General features: G+C 43.6%; 1 protein-coding gene across 3 annotated transcripts; it reads right to left on the bottom strand.

The window, feature by feature from the left end:
* On the bottom strand, positions 1–5,056 carry LOC133904109 (uncharacterized). Of its 3 annotated transcripts, XM_062345594.1 has the most exons (14): positions 4,662–5,051; positions 3,132–3,243; positions 2,658–2,770; positions 2,439–2,561; positions 2,137–2,348; positions 1,684–1,759; positions 1,369–1,455; positions 1,181–1,261; positions 1,054–1,086; positions 906–959; positions 769–810; positions 523–601; positions 311–381; positions 1–156 (listed from the first exon to the last, which is right to left on the bottom strand). In XM_062345594.1, exons 1-14 carry the CDS (start codon positions 4,824–4,826, stop codon positions 91–93), a joined length of 1,314 nt encoding a protein of 437 aa, XP_062201578.1. In that variant the 5' UTR covers positions 4,827–5,051; the 3' UTR covers positions 1–90. The 3 variants fall into 3 exon arrangements, 2 of the variants coding, with proteins under 2 accessions (XP_062201578.1, XP_062201579.1); XM_062345595.1 differs by lacking the exon at positions 1,684–1,759 and having other exon boundaries at positions 1,181–1,274; positions 4,662–5,056; XR_009907396.1 differs by lacking the exon at positions 1–156 and having other exon boundaries at positions 319–381; positions 899–959; positions 4,662–5,055.
* Positions 5,057–14,384: the final 9,328 nt, after the last annotated feature.

Below are 14,384 nucleotides of genomic sequence, written 5' to 3'. Positions count from 1 at the left end.
TGACAAAAACAAGAAGACACCTGACCTGAGCTAGAAAGACATCTATTTCACTTGTTTTATATCACAAACATAGAATACACGATAGCTCATCTATATCTCGTCTGGCTGTTGAACTTTAGCCGACCTCATATTTATGCTCATTGCAAGCGCTACAAGCTGCAAGAAGCACAGTAGAGAGTAAAGGTTAATATCAAGTGGTTAGAAGTTCATATCAAGAATGAATGATAGGATACAAAAGTAGTAACACGACTTTCTATGTACAACAAAATATCTTTACCACACAAATAACATATTCAACTTGGGGGCTTACCGTCGCAAATCCAGAGCAGGCAATGCTGAAGCCTTTAAAGTTGAAAGGTGTAGTTTCTGATAGAAACCAAGCTGTCAAGTCAAATGAAGACAAATTACATCGATGAAAATACTTGGCCAAGCTCTTAGGCTATGTCATTAAAAGTGGAAAAAAACAAAATCTCAAGAGTGTAAGTTGTTTTGAGTTGAGATGTGTTAGTATAGATAACATACCTGTGAGAGGAGTAAAAATTAGAGGAGATATCAGGTTTGCAGTTGAGCTTATTCCAGTGATGCACCCTTGGACCATTCCCTTAACATTACATTGCGAAATTAAGTTATGCAAAAAGACTTGTTCGTATGTTGTGGAAAATAATCAGCTTCCATTTTATTTGCAAAGAAACGTCATCTGAACTAGTATATGTTGGGACATTTACAGAAACTATAACAGTGGAATGCAATTGACTTGTGGATTAGTACCTGCTCAAAAGGTCCCGCCTTTTTTGATACGATGCTTCGTATCTGTTAAAAATAGAGTCCATAGAAAAGTTTTGTTCATATGGTTCAAGGAACTAAAAATGGTGACTAAAAGGGGACATTGACACGTAACTACTTACGCAAGGGGTGACCAACAAGCTTAATATTACAAAGCTTGCAGCAAGATAAGGGACCTTCAAGAACCACACACAACATGAAATTTAGCACAATTAACGCCAAATGAAATCTCACAACAAAAATAGTATTGCTATTTGATCGATTGCGTACCCAGAATGACCATGCGATGCTGTATAGAAATCCCTGCAGCATCAATGCCAGTGCAAATCAAACAGCTATTGTAGAAAACTAACCAGAAATAAATAAGCAGTAGTATTCAGTAAACCAACGTCCTTACATGCACGCAGCTCGCTATGAGTGCTATGATAAGTAGCTTCTGCTCACCAAGCTTTGGCACTAGGAGTGGCATCACGGTTAGCTGCATCACAAGTCTTAAATTGCTTTAGGCGCAGCTAACGTAAAATCGAGCACCACAATGATCACAAATAAAGGCATTGCAGAAAACATTACAAAATAAAATGGTACCTGTGAGAGGCTTCCTGTAATGCCAATAATAAGCAGCAAATTAGCATACTGGTTCTTGCTGTAGTGGAATTTTGCCTTGAGGAAGTACTGATTTGTATCCCAAAAGGCAGATGAGTTTAGAAGCAATTTTAAAACATTCGTCAGGTGCAGTCAAGAATGCTTGCTTTTGACATGTAAAACAGCACTTTTGTTTATGAATTCAGCTTACTGAATTATTCACGAGGTCTGCATAGTGTTTATATCATTACAATTTACGTATACTTTTTTATTCATCATAATGTCGTGTCTTTCCTACTGGAGAAAAAAGAGATGTACCATTAGTGCAGTTAGCAGGCCTGTCTCACCAAGGCCGTGGAAAAATGTGACAACCGCTGCTCTCGAGAAGGTTGAGCTGCAGTTTATTTGCAAGCGTTCAGGAGGTAATCTGAGATACATATCATGGTACGATTCTCTTCAATTTATTATGGTGGCTTTGGCAATAGGGAAGATGTCAATATCATGTTGTGTCGTTCTCTGAAGAAACTTGTGCACTGCCATTCATCAGATGCATGGAGCTGGTAAGGACAGAACAGATGACTTGAAATTTTAACCTCTACATGTTTATGGTGTAGGTTTACTAAAAAAGTTACAGGCTTATAGCTAGAGTGGACACTGCCTGTGTAGATCTGCTACTAATTTGCTATGCGATGCAGGAACCCATTACGACTTTCGAAAAATTCAGAGACGCATCAGAAGTTCAGACAATGGGAGGCTCAAACAACACGTCACCTGCTGGTAAGAAGGGCGGCCATCGCCGACAGCGACGGCGCTTTTCGAAGAGGCGGGAGCCTTGGCGACGCTTCCTCGCTGGAGGAGGAGGGAGTGCAGAGTGGACGGTAGCAGGCCTCCTCGTCTCTGCTGCACGACGAGGCTCCGCTGTCCGTCTCCTGGAGGAAGGCCCTCATGTACACCGCGGCTGCCACGGCAGCCACCACGGAGACCTGCAGCACCAGAACGCAAGCTGGTTACTTTGGTTGCCGGCCGGACGCAAAAGCTCACCACCGGCCGCGTGTTCTCTGACGCAGACGTGCCTGAAACGTGGACGAGACAGGGAGGAAGCGGGCGGCTATGGTGCCGAAGACGAAGCCGGCCGTGCAGACGCCGGAGAAGACGCCGAAGGCCGCCGCCCGCCGCGTCTCGGGTACCCTGTCAGCCTGCAGGAGGTTTACAATTTGACGAGCTGAAGAAGCCTAAAACCAGCACGTACAGCGTGAAAGGGGAAAGAGAGACAGAGATGCGAGATGAGATACCACGTAAGCAAGCGAGAGGCACTGCATGCTGCCTTCGGAGACCATCGCCGTCAGGGTCTTTGTTACGTAGTACGCGTAGAAGCACGCCTTCGTCCGGTCGTACGCCAGGATCCCTATCAGGTGTCAGTCAGTATTGAGCTACTATGCAACAATCAATTACATTTAAAGATCTAACCTAATAGGAGGAAATAAATTTTATATAACGGTGCTATATATGCCTCCTCCTACAGTACCATCTAGATAGTCATCACTTATTTTTAATATGATCTCAAAGCGATAGATCTCATTTAAATAGAAAAAAGTATTTTACATACTCATTACTTGATATATATAATTAATGTTGAGTAAATCTCAACACTGGTTATTTTTTAATTCACGCTGAGAAAATAATCTGCTGCATAGAGTTTATTTCCTCTGTGGAGTGTCCTCAGTGAATGTGCTCAGTTGTAACTTGTATGTTGATACGAGGATTACCCAGTGGCACGATGGAAACGGTCGCAGGGATCGCAAGCAACGCCTTCCTGCCGTACCTGTCTGACAGGTTGCCGACGATCGGAGTCACCACAAGAGCACCCAGGCCGGTAACCTGAAGAAGAAAAAAAATCAGAGGAAACAGTGCCACGCAGCGGCCAAGTGTGGGAGGATTTGGTGGCATCGCCAACGTGTGGCTGCTTGTCGAGCTGCCGTACCCTTCGCTCGAGCCACTGCTCGGATCGGATCGGATCGGATCGTCGCGTGTCGTGTCGACGTCGCGTGTCAGCGCACAGCACAGTGCGTGCTCTAGGCAGCTTCTCTTTTCCGGCGATGTGATGTTAGTGGAGGCATAGTGGTGTCGCTGGCGTGCCTGTGGTTCGAGAGCAATCGGACACAGCCCAGTTTCCCGGTGGCCGGTCCGTGGACGTGTCGCCGTCTCGGTCGCTTTCCGGCAGGTTTCACAGGAATTACCACCGGCCGGGTGGAAGTCGCATGAGACTAAGCAAGCACTGCTATTTATTTTTCATGTGTCTCGATCTTAATGTACTCACGAGGATTTGGCGATTTGCTATATATGCACTGTGTCTGCGATGACTTTTGCTAACTTTACCACCTTCCGGGGGCAATGCTTCTGCTTTTGACATACAGGGACAAAGTGAAGTACCAAATGGTCGGTGCGGCGTTAATTACAAAGGCCAGGTCTCTTGCGTAAGTTGTCGACAAAGTCTCCATGGTACCTGCTCGAGATCGCCGGGTGACGCAACACGACCACACTGTGCCGGTTCTAAAGATGAGAAGCTAGCTCTGAAGTCACCAGAGCAATAGGCCACTCAAAGTGACCGCCATGGCGATGAAAAGTGTCATCACCGACGCAACGGAGTCGACCAAAATACGCGCAGGCCTGGGGAAACGGACACTGACGTTCTCATCACTCACTTTTTTTAAAAAATAAAAAGCTTTCTTAACTTTTATGGTCACACCAAGTTGATTCTCACTTACCCACTCGCTGATCGTGATAATATAAAACGGCATCTATCTCGCCACTAGGTCGCTTTGTAACTTGCTAATTCAAGGCAACTAAGTAGCGGTGGTTATCTAAAGGAACAATAAACCGCGAAGGCGTGCTTAGTGGGGCTTCCACTCTCTTCATGCCATCTCCGTGTTCTTGGAAACGATCGAAACGAATCTGATCGCCGATCAGGAAATGCTAGCTCTGGGTGGGAATGAAACAATTGCAAGTAACCATGGGTAGTGATCACACGTATGGAGCAGCCACGTCGGTCGATCTCTTTCGCTAATTTCTATATCGTCTTTTGGATTCTTAATTACTCAGTTGATCAAGGCGCGCAGCTTGACAATCTACTCGCAGAAAACATCCTACATATCCATGGGCGATAAAGGCCGGTTGATCGAGGTTCGAACTGTGCTGATGATAGAAGTATGTGCGTGTAGTGCATGGCCTGAGAAATTGACAGGAGTATGCATGCGTGATGCAGAGGCCATGCACGCATGATCGATCTCAGTACTCACAGCTTGCTGGAGGCCGGTGAGGTAGATGGCGAGGGAGCACTCGTCGCGGCCGGGGCAGAGCGCCTCCATCGTCACGTCGGTCATCACCGGCCCGACCATGAAGGTGGCGAAGAAGAAGAGGAAGGCGAAGACCAGCAGATGCCCCAGCTCCGCGAGCTCCTCCATGCCTGACAGACCGATTATTCCCTCGAGCTCTCTTCTTCTAGCTATTTCCCTCTTTGATCAGCTCGCGTATGCTAGCTTCATAAGTTCACTCGCTTCCTCTTCGCTTTTGTACGTGTTTCGATCTCTCAGCTATGCGTGCGTATGATGACGTAGGCAGGGTGGACATGCTAATAACACCTCGAATGTTTCGGAGATGGATGTGCAACAAAAGTCCAGTAGAGGAAAAGTACACATATTGTAGTAGCATTTTCGTGAAGATTAACAGGAAAAAAGAAAAACTTTGCTCACAAGGAAAGAAATGCGAGGCATATAGACAGTGAGGGAGTCTTATCCACCTCTCTCTATCTTTTTTTTCTCTCTCTTTTTCTTCCTCTCTCATACATGACGAAAAAAATTACTGAGGACTTCAAGGGAGCTTTCATTAGATCATCTCCAACCATATTTCTTTCATTTCGTTTTCTTTCTGATTCTCTTACCCGTTCTCATTTTCTTTATTTTCTTTTATCTCTAACAGCTTCCCTTCAAAGAAAATTACGAAGGAAAATAAGAGAGAATCCCGTTCTGAAAGGAATGACCCTAGGAGTCCTATCGTGACGGGAACTGTGAAGAAAAACCGTTAAAGCGCCAAAAAGAATGAAAATCCCTTCACAGTAAAAATATCACCCCTGAAGAGAAGCTGTGGAGGCTAGTCTTAGCTGCGAAGCAATAGAGGGCTGGAACCCAAACCCCGGATCCACCCCTGCATACAGGTGGTCCTTGCTTTAGCCTTAGCCCTGCCTTCTTTTTTCATATTTAAATCATTCGATATTCTTAGTCGGGTCAGCAGTAGCTTTTTCTGAATTCTTTCTAAATATACAGGAGGATTTTTTTTTTTATACCAACAAGAAGCATCTTCTGAATAATCAAGGTTTTATTTTTGGTTAAAAGAAGCATCGGCCTTTTGTTTTATTTTGTAGATTAGAATATGGTCCGTTGCGATTTGGTACGCGCGTAGAGGATTTTCTGATATGATGATGAAATTGATACTTGGGAGTTTGATTTGTACCACCGATAATGGAGTGTATGCATGGCATATCGATCGGCATGTGTGTGACATGGAGAAATAAGAAAAAAGGCCGATGTGGCGATGCGCAGACGGTACCCTCGTTGATCGTGGAGCACTTGTCGTCTTGCCCGCCTACCAGCGGTTGCCGCCGAGCCAGAGGGTATTTGATTCTTTTACGACTTTATTATTCGGTAGAATGTTAAATTTATTATTGAATTCGTTATTATAAATTTAGGATGACCTATTTACCATCTTTAACGAGTAATTGCCACTCTATTAGAGTGGGAAAAAGTTAAATATTCTTCGAGCGAGTGATTTTTCTTTTTCTTTTCTCGATCTCCGAGCAAAATATAAATAGGGATTTTTTGTTGTCAATTTCCATTAATTTTCACAGTGAGTGTTTTCTATGTTGTAATAGAGATTTTACAATCGTCAGTTTTTCTTTTTTTATAATATGTGATTTTTTGTTGTATTAAGAATTTTACTATCATCAATTTTATTATTCTGTAATGTGTGATTTTCCAGTTTTGTAAAAGGGATTTTCTAATTACAAGCTGATTTGACAAGGTTAGGTTGATCGGCATATCCAAATAAGTACTTATTTAAGACGTAACAGGTTAAATAGTATGCCATGACTTAGGCAGTGTGGACATCTTAAATGTTACTGGAGATCGATGTGCTTTGCTCAGTCGAGCCAGGAAAGTCGATCGAGAGGAAAAGTAAAGTTACGCATACAGCCGGTGGAACAGCATATTTTCCGTGAAGAATAGCTTGAGAAATGGTAGTCGGTGGAGAAAAAGCAGTGGTTGCCTTCTGGGTTTCGCCTTCGCCTTCCAGTTTATATATACTTAACTTCATTCGATCGAACCAATTGCTTTTTGGAATTTTTTACAACACGCAGGACGGCAGGAGTATCGCATGTCTGTATTAACCGGAGGCATCTAGGTCTCTTGGAGGATCAGTGTTTTGTTTTTGAAAAATTAATACCGTCGGCGTGTGATTAGGTTCCCTATTGCTGAATTTTTGTTACGGTTGAAATGAGATTAAAATCGCGGATGCATGGGAAACTTTGGTTTGTACTGCAGCGACTGGCGAGCATCAGGGCCACTCGCTCGATTTTGCTTCGTTGTTGGCTCAGCACGCTAGCTAGTATCCGGTACAGCTGAAGTGAGACTTCGCTGCTGCACGCACTTACCACCAATACTATGTGACATGTGACTTCAAGAAAGAAAGAAATACAAACAAAATAACTAGTGGATAGTGAGAAATTGCCTTTTTGTCTAAAGCGGGTGAATAAAATACATTTTGTCTGAGAACTAAGTCTTTTTTTTTAAGTTAGTGGAGGTGGTTAACTCTTTGTCTATTAGGATCAAACTTAAAGTTTGCTACTTATGTATCTTATTAAGACAGAATTTTCTTTTAATGGTAGACAATATATCTATTGGCAGCGAGACGCGTGTGGTGAAGTTATCAATCTCTAAACTATGTATTTCTGATCTTCAGTATACATTGCGTGATTGTTGAGAGATCAACATTAAATACCCCCGATGCCCCCGGCTCTATCAGCCTAATCTGAAGAGCATCAAGACCAGAACGCCTCTGGAACCCTAGGCTCCGAATCAACCATAGAGACCTCTGAACCCCCAGAGGCTTAGCAGAGGGCAGGGCTCCTCGTGCAACCAGCAGGACAGGCCCACCAGCCACGTGGTTGACCATGATGTGACTGGTATTTAATGGCAGTACAATAGTGGCCGCCCTGACACCCGATGCAAGTGGTGGCCGCCGCAGCACGCTGGATAAGACCGGCGCCGCAGCCAGCGACCGACCATATGTTGTAGCCGCTTGACGCCACAGTGACCACTGCGGTTAGGGGATGTCATCAGAGTATCTGATATTTTGATTTGGGTCTGGGCTGTATTTTACTAGATTTGCTCTAGATCCTGTTGGTATAGTGACAACTTGTATCATAACCTTTGTAGGGGTATACTTGTACATTTACTCTAAAAAAATAATATAAATATAGGCTATGGACACACGATGCCAAGGGGGCATATTTTGATAATCACTCTAAGCATTTCTTTCCTCTCCACTTCTTTCCTAAGCTTGAGCCACTCCAGTGAGCTGGTTCTCGCTGTATCTTGTTCGTGAAAGACAAATTTTTTCACCGACAGTGAGTGCATGTAATCGTGTGAGTGTGTATATGTGTCTACGAGTTGTACTAGTATTTCTGGAAAAAAAAATACATTTTGTATAAAAGCTAGAGGATAGTTTTTTTTAAAAAAAAAACACGATGACGGTGAGGAATCATGTCGACGATTGAAAACGTTGATTATGTGAATACTTGTATAATATGAGGATATCTGCTGGTCTCAACGTGTGTATCAAAGATAGAGACATGAGTTTTATATAGGTTTGGATCTTCCTTAGTATATTAGTTCTATGTCATGTTCCACCTTGAATAATCTTAGAAAGAAAATAATTGTAATTGGGCCTGTCTATATCTAATTCTAAAGAGCTCGGCGAATTTTTTTTCATGTTCTAAATTTTGAAGTCCTTGTCAGATGGAATTGTCGTAGTATGACTTTGTTATTGATCTCAATGGGTGTCTCTGGTACTACCCACCCGACTAGACTTATATTATATTGTTTATTTGGCTCATTGCTGAGAATTTAATCTGACTTGAGATCTCTAGCTTGGAATTAAATCCCCTCCTTATATAGTCAAGGTGGAATAGTCATATCATACTCAGAAACTCTAAGTATAATTTTTTCATATTGTATTTCTTTCTTATATTTGAAAATTTCAATCCTAATTTAAGGATGATTTTCGTATAGAATACAATGAATTATCTGTAATTTTGGCACATGCCTTATTTACCATGTTGTGGTCATAAAACTTATGTATCGGGTTAAGAATATGTGTAGAGTGGATATCCGTTACAAAGATATACCGTATTTATAATTGAAGTGAAGACTCGACAAGCGGGCATGCGTCTGGGGCCGTGCGCGTTTCCAGCATCTGATCGGGATCTCCTGACTTCACTATTAGTCACTGACACGTGGGGCTGAGCTCACGCGTCAGCGACGAAATTATCTGTAATTTCGACACATACCTTATTTACCCTGTTGTGGTTATAAAATTTATCGTAGCAGATTAAAAATATGTGTAGAGTGGATATCCGTTACGAAGATATACTGTATTTATAATCGAAGTGAAGACTCGACAAGCGGGCATGCGTCTAGGGCCATGCGCGCTTCCAGCATCTGACCGAGATCTACTGACTTCACTGTTAATCACTGGCACATAGATCTGAACTGACGCGTCAGGGATGAATTCATTGTGACTTCAACGTCAGGAGATCCCGGTCCTCCAGTTTCAGCGTGGAGATCGATTACGATGACTCAGAGCCACCTCTTCCCCTGCCCGATTCAGTTGGGTCCGAGTCGGAGGGTCTGATGATACAAACAACAACAAATCAATCTTGATTTGGTTGGGCGTCAAGATCTGATGGAGAAAGCAGTATAATCAGGGATCGCGGGCGAGCGAGGCCGGGCGGCCAGGGGAGAGAAGGTTACGCCTAGCTGCTCTCCCTCCCCGTGGTGGAGAAAGCATTGGACGCCCACGCAGCGGATGGCTGCGCGCGCTTGTGTTTATTCAAGTGGCGATCGAGGAAGTGAATGTGTGCATGGCCACGATGGAGGAGTACCGCCGGGAGGGGAAGCTCCACTAGTACGATCCCGAGACGGAGTTGGAGAAGCGCTATGCCAGAGTTGCCAAGAAGCACCCGCCGTCCGACGGTTTCATCCCCGAGATGGACGACTACCTCAAAGCTCCTCGATGATACTGAGGACTAGATCAATCGGATCGGGAGAAAAGTTATACCAGAGTCACCGTCTCTTCTGATGAGATCTGGCTCAAAGGCTTTAATTACATGTGGGAGGAGTAGTGTCCTCTTAGTAATCAATAAATAATTGGACTCCCCATTTAGTAGTAGTAGTAGTCGTCATTTCTGTGCGCCTCCAAAATTTCAATGGCCTGAAAACATGGAAGATTTCAATCGATCCGTCGCTGCTGCGTATATCATGACCGGCGAGGTTTAGGATATAAAAAGAGAATTTTTGGAGTCGTTGATGTGTTTTTTGGGCTTAAAGGAATGTCCGGAGAAGCAGGACGGTCCAGTGGTGTTGGTGGACGTGGAGGGTGGGGTGACAAGGAGCCGGAGACGCCATCAGCCATGGGAGGCGGAGGACCGTCAGTTGGGAGGTGCCGACGACGAGAAAGCGCAAAAATAAGCTAGTTAGCACGGCGAAGGCTGATGGTGGGAGAGCCATCGGAGACTACAGAGTATGGGGCAAGAACACAGGCGATGAGAGGAACACGATATACAATATTGTTTCAATTGGATGTGGAAGAAACAATAACAGACGTCCGATGAGATCTAACGCCTGAGTACCGTCGACGGTAATTTACTCGATTTTCAGCTGCCTGATGAATAGCATCACCCTTATTTCTACGGTCGGCCAATTTTACCTCCGTCTACTATGTAATGTTATCTGGTTGGTGATAAATCGTTGTGGTAAAAATAGTCGTGCGTCGTTGCATGCCGTTGAAAAGAAATATGCGGCCTACTGTGCAGTGCCGAGGGAGAGGATAGCACCTTCTCCACTAATCGATGAACTACCTTCTGAATCCTTCTCTACTGCTCCTGGATGTAATGGAGGTTAGTTGATCCATTCTCAGGCTTTCGTTTCAATGGTTGCGACTCGACGTGGGCTGGATCCGGCAGATCATCTTGGATCGGTGATATACAACGAACTCATCACTGGATATGTAATATTAATCCTGAGCCCCAAATTATCATTCGTAGATCGATAGATCTCTGCTACACTCCGATTGTAACTGCACAGTGTGGCAGAGCATTGAACAGATATTCATTCATATCCCAAGCATGCATGGAATAGAATTAGTCCAAGTCTTGCATTGTTGCGCATAGACTGCCTTTGAATCATCCATAACCCATTGTATAAAGAAGCTATAATATGTAACTATATATTGCTGTTTGACCTCAGTGGTTTATTTCTGTTCCTAGATTTTCCTCAGTCAGACTCATCATCTCCTGGATTTAACGATCGGATTACAATGTTTCAGCTGGGAGCATGCACGATCGGCTTCAAAGTTCAATTATGCAAAGCAATTAGTGGACCCGCAGTTTTAGTATGCACAATCATCTGTCTATCTAGCAGTATGCTGTAGACAAGCATCGTCGTCGTCGGTTAAGCCCGTGGCCACGCAAATCATTACGCGAGAACGGCGTCAACTTGTGGTGGCATCGATCACGTAGCTCGTCGATCGAATACTAGAATCATGGAGCCATGTGGAATCGAAATGCCACCATTGACTCGTACCGAACTAATTCCATATTCCACAGCCAACCGACAAATCAAGCCGCCGGCCGGATCATGAGCTACCAGCGGAAGAACAATCGAACTCGATCAACAACCGGTCGATGCGAGCACGCGTACGTCTATATATAGGCGCAAGGCGATGCGCCATGGCCAGTTGGTTGGCCACAGACAACGTATCGGCAGCACCAGCATGCGCAGCTGCTTCTTCCGTTTCGGGAGCCCCCAGCGTCGGCAAGCGCTTCAGGGCGGCGGCGGTGTCACCGTCGTGTCCCGCGGCAACGGCGGGCTCCGCGCCAAGATCGTGGTGAGCAGGGGCGAGCTGGAGCGCATCGCTGCGGGCGTCACCCGGAGGCAGTGCCGCGGGACGGTCCCGGCCGTGCCGCTGGAACGGCAGCTGACGCGCGCGCCGCCGCGGTCGGAGCCGGAGGAGGGCGCGGGAGCGGCGAGGGCCGGCGAGTGGCAGCCCGCGCTGCACGGCACACCGGAGGAAGCGTAGAGCGTCGCGGCGTACCGGAGGAAGGGTGGGTGAGCGCGTGGTAATCACTCGAGTTGATTTGGCTTCAAGCTGGGTCTTGCGATGGTTGTGTTGTTTCCAGGCAGTGCTGCTGCTCTGCACTCCTGATGCATGAATTCCAAGAAAATAAGTTCAATTCCCGCGGAAATCGGGGAAAAAGTCCCAAGTTCCAAAGGGGAACTTGATCTGTTTCGGGTTCTTATGTTTGGGAAAAAAATTGGTGCAAAAAGCAAATTGTTACAAATGTGCAAACAGTGTGTCCGTTCAATCTCATCCTAAGTTTGTAGTTGACCCTACCATTCCATCAAAGAAAAGGTTATTTCATGATATTTTGTAGCTACACAGAAGTTTTTCTGCAAATCAACTCCTCTATTAATGGAATAGTGGGATTAATCGTAATCTTCGGATAGAGTTGATCGGACAACATTCGTTATTTATACATTTGCAACCATTTATTTATTTGCACTAAAGATTTTCCCCTTATGTTTCAAGGAACTCAGTTTTCTTTTGTAACAAAGTTTGAACAAATATTTTTTATCATTGTAAATAAGAACTGTCTGGACTTGATATTCTGCTGCCATATATGCCGTATCAGAAATAGAACAAAGTACCCTGACAAGAAAGAAGCAGAATAAAGTGGTGAAACAAAAAAAAAGTAAAAGAAAAGGCATGGCTGCACTTTCTGGAGACTGAAGAAAGAAGCAGCGGAGGCCGTGGAGCCCAGCAGCTGCACTCGTGTCTCGGCCCATTTCGGAAGAATAATCGCTCGCGATAATCGCGTCTCGGGCTATCAGCCCATTCCATAGACTGGTCGCGGATAATAATCGCGATTCGGTCCAGTCAGATCAGCTAACGGGGTCGCATATACGGATTGCAGTCCGCAGGACATGCGTGCCTTAGGCCTTTCTCCTGAGATTTTTTTTATTTTTATACTTTAAATCTAAAAATTACAAATATATACGTCCGTTTTGAAATTTTACAATTCTATACTCTGTCACCTAATGAAAGGGAGATAGTTACATGTCGTCCTTTTAACGGGTGACAAGAGTATAGAATTGTGAAAATTCAAAACTAACATATATATTTACAATTTTTGGATTTAAAAAAATATTCTGCTAGTAGGTAAGGTAGACCAGATGCCATGTTGGATTGTGTCCAAGAATCGAGCAGTTTTTTCTTGTATGGCCCATATCGTGTAAAGTTCTTTTGGCGGTTAAAGCATCATCTGGAACTGCAATTATACCAATATTTTATGATATTATTTAAGAATAAAATTATTTCGATAATTTTCTTGCTGCAATATCATCTGGAACTTCTTCAAGAACTGCTTTCCGGGCTCTAGAATTAGCATTGTCAGGTATTTTTAGGACTGGCAGGACCATATCTTGTCCTACCAGAGAACGGAGATGCACAGTAATCCTTTGTAGTGCTATTCCACTTCAAATTTGTCTTTTTCATATCTTTCAAACGTGATCGAGTTTGGATTTGAAATTTCGTGTGCACGTAGAACATGATCTCATCTAGAGCTGTCCAAAGTTTCAAAAAAAATTAAAGCTTCTTGGTATACTTTTCGATGAGTTTGCACAGTTTCTAATATTTATAGCATTTTCACCCTAAGTTGCTGCCGAGTAGCATTACTCTAAAAGATATTCAGAACTAGCAAGTTGATCTATGTTAATAGCATGGTTAAATTTATCGTAATTTGAATTATTATTTTTTCTATTCTAATCCTAGTTTTAATTATTATTTATTTTATTTTATTTGGACTCTTTATTTAGATATTTTGCTTCCTGACCGTATGGATATGCTAATTTTTTATAATTTTTAATTTTAAATTTAGCTATTTATTAATCGTATTTGATATGAACTATTTGGTTTAACCCAGGCCGTTAGATGTTCATGACAATAAATAATCTAAATCTATTTTTCTAATTAAATATTAATTTCATAATTTTAAGAACGAACATAGATGCTTCTTTTTATACTCAAATATTTAGATAATAGGTAGTTAGCTATTTGCTCTACCCTTTATGGAGACGGAATATTTAATTTTTTGTCACTCTACTGGAGTGATAATTTTTTTACTGAGGATAACAAATAGACTCTCTGGATCTATAACAGTAAATTTAATAGTAAATTTGTCACTCTACCGGATAGTATAATGGCAAAAAATCAAATGCCATGGGCGGGCAGATGGCGCATGTTCGGTTCACTGACCTCTGATAAGGCCAACTCTACAGTACTACAGTACTCCGCAAAGTACTGTCGCACTGGAAATTGAATTTCAGCAGCATCTCATCCAGTGCCACAGTGCCAAACAGTGACGCTACAGTGTTGCGGAAAGAGGGTGGGGGTCTGTATTTTTGTGGCCTACTGTATCAGACGTATCACTGTAGTAGTGCTGTAGCAACACTGCTCGGAGGTCTGGCAGTGGGCCCAGAGGCAGACGACCGTGTCGAGTACTGTAGCAACACTGTTTACAGAGGCTGACAGCGGGTTCGGAGAGAGAAAAAGAGGAGTACAAGGTAGGAAATAGGAGAGCTGCTGGAGATGAAAAAAAAAGAATGCTGTAATAGTGATAGATGATGATGTAA

The sequence above is a fragment of the Phragmites australis genome, chromosome 21 (assembly GCF_958298935.1).
Source record: "Phragmites australis chromosome 21, lpPhrAust1.1, whole genome shotgun sequence".
NCBI lineage: Eukaryota > Viridiplantae > Streptophyta > Magnoliopsida > Poales > Poaceae > Phragmites > Phragmites australis.
This window is presented reverse-complemented; position numbering and strand designations above follow the sequence as displayed.

Excerpts from the sequence above, each read along its gene's own strand:
- LOC133904109 (XM_062345594.1), bottom strand. The coding sequence starts at position 4,826 with ATGGAGGAGCTCGCGGAGCTGGGGCATCTGCTGGTCTTCGCCTTCCTC. Across the intron at positions 1,262-1,368 it reads TTACAGGAAGCCTCTCACAG|CTAACCGTGATGCCACTCCT; the intron begins GTACCATTTTAT and ends CTTGTGATGCAG. Across the intron at positions 960-1,053 it reads GCATCGCATGGTCATTCTGG|GTCCCTTATCTTGCTGCAAG; the intron begins GTACGCAATCGA and ends TGGTTCTTGAAG.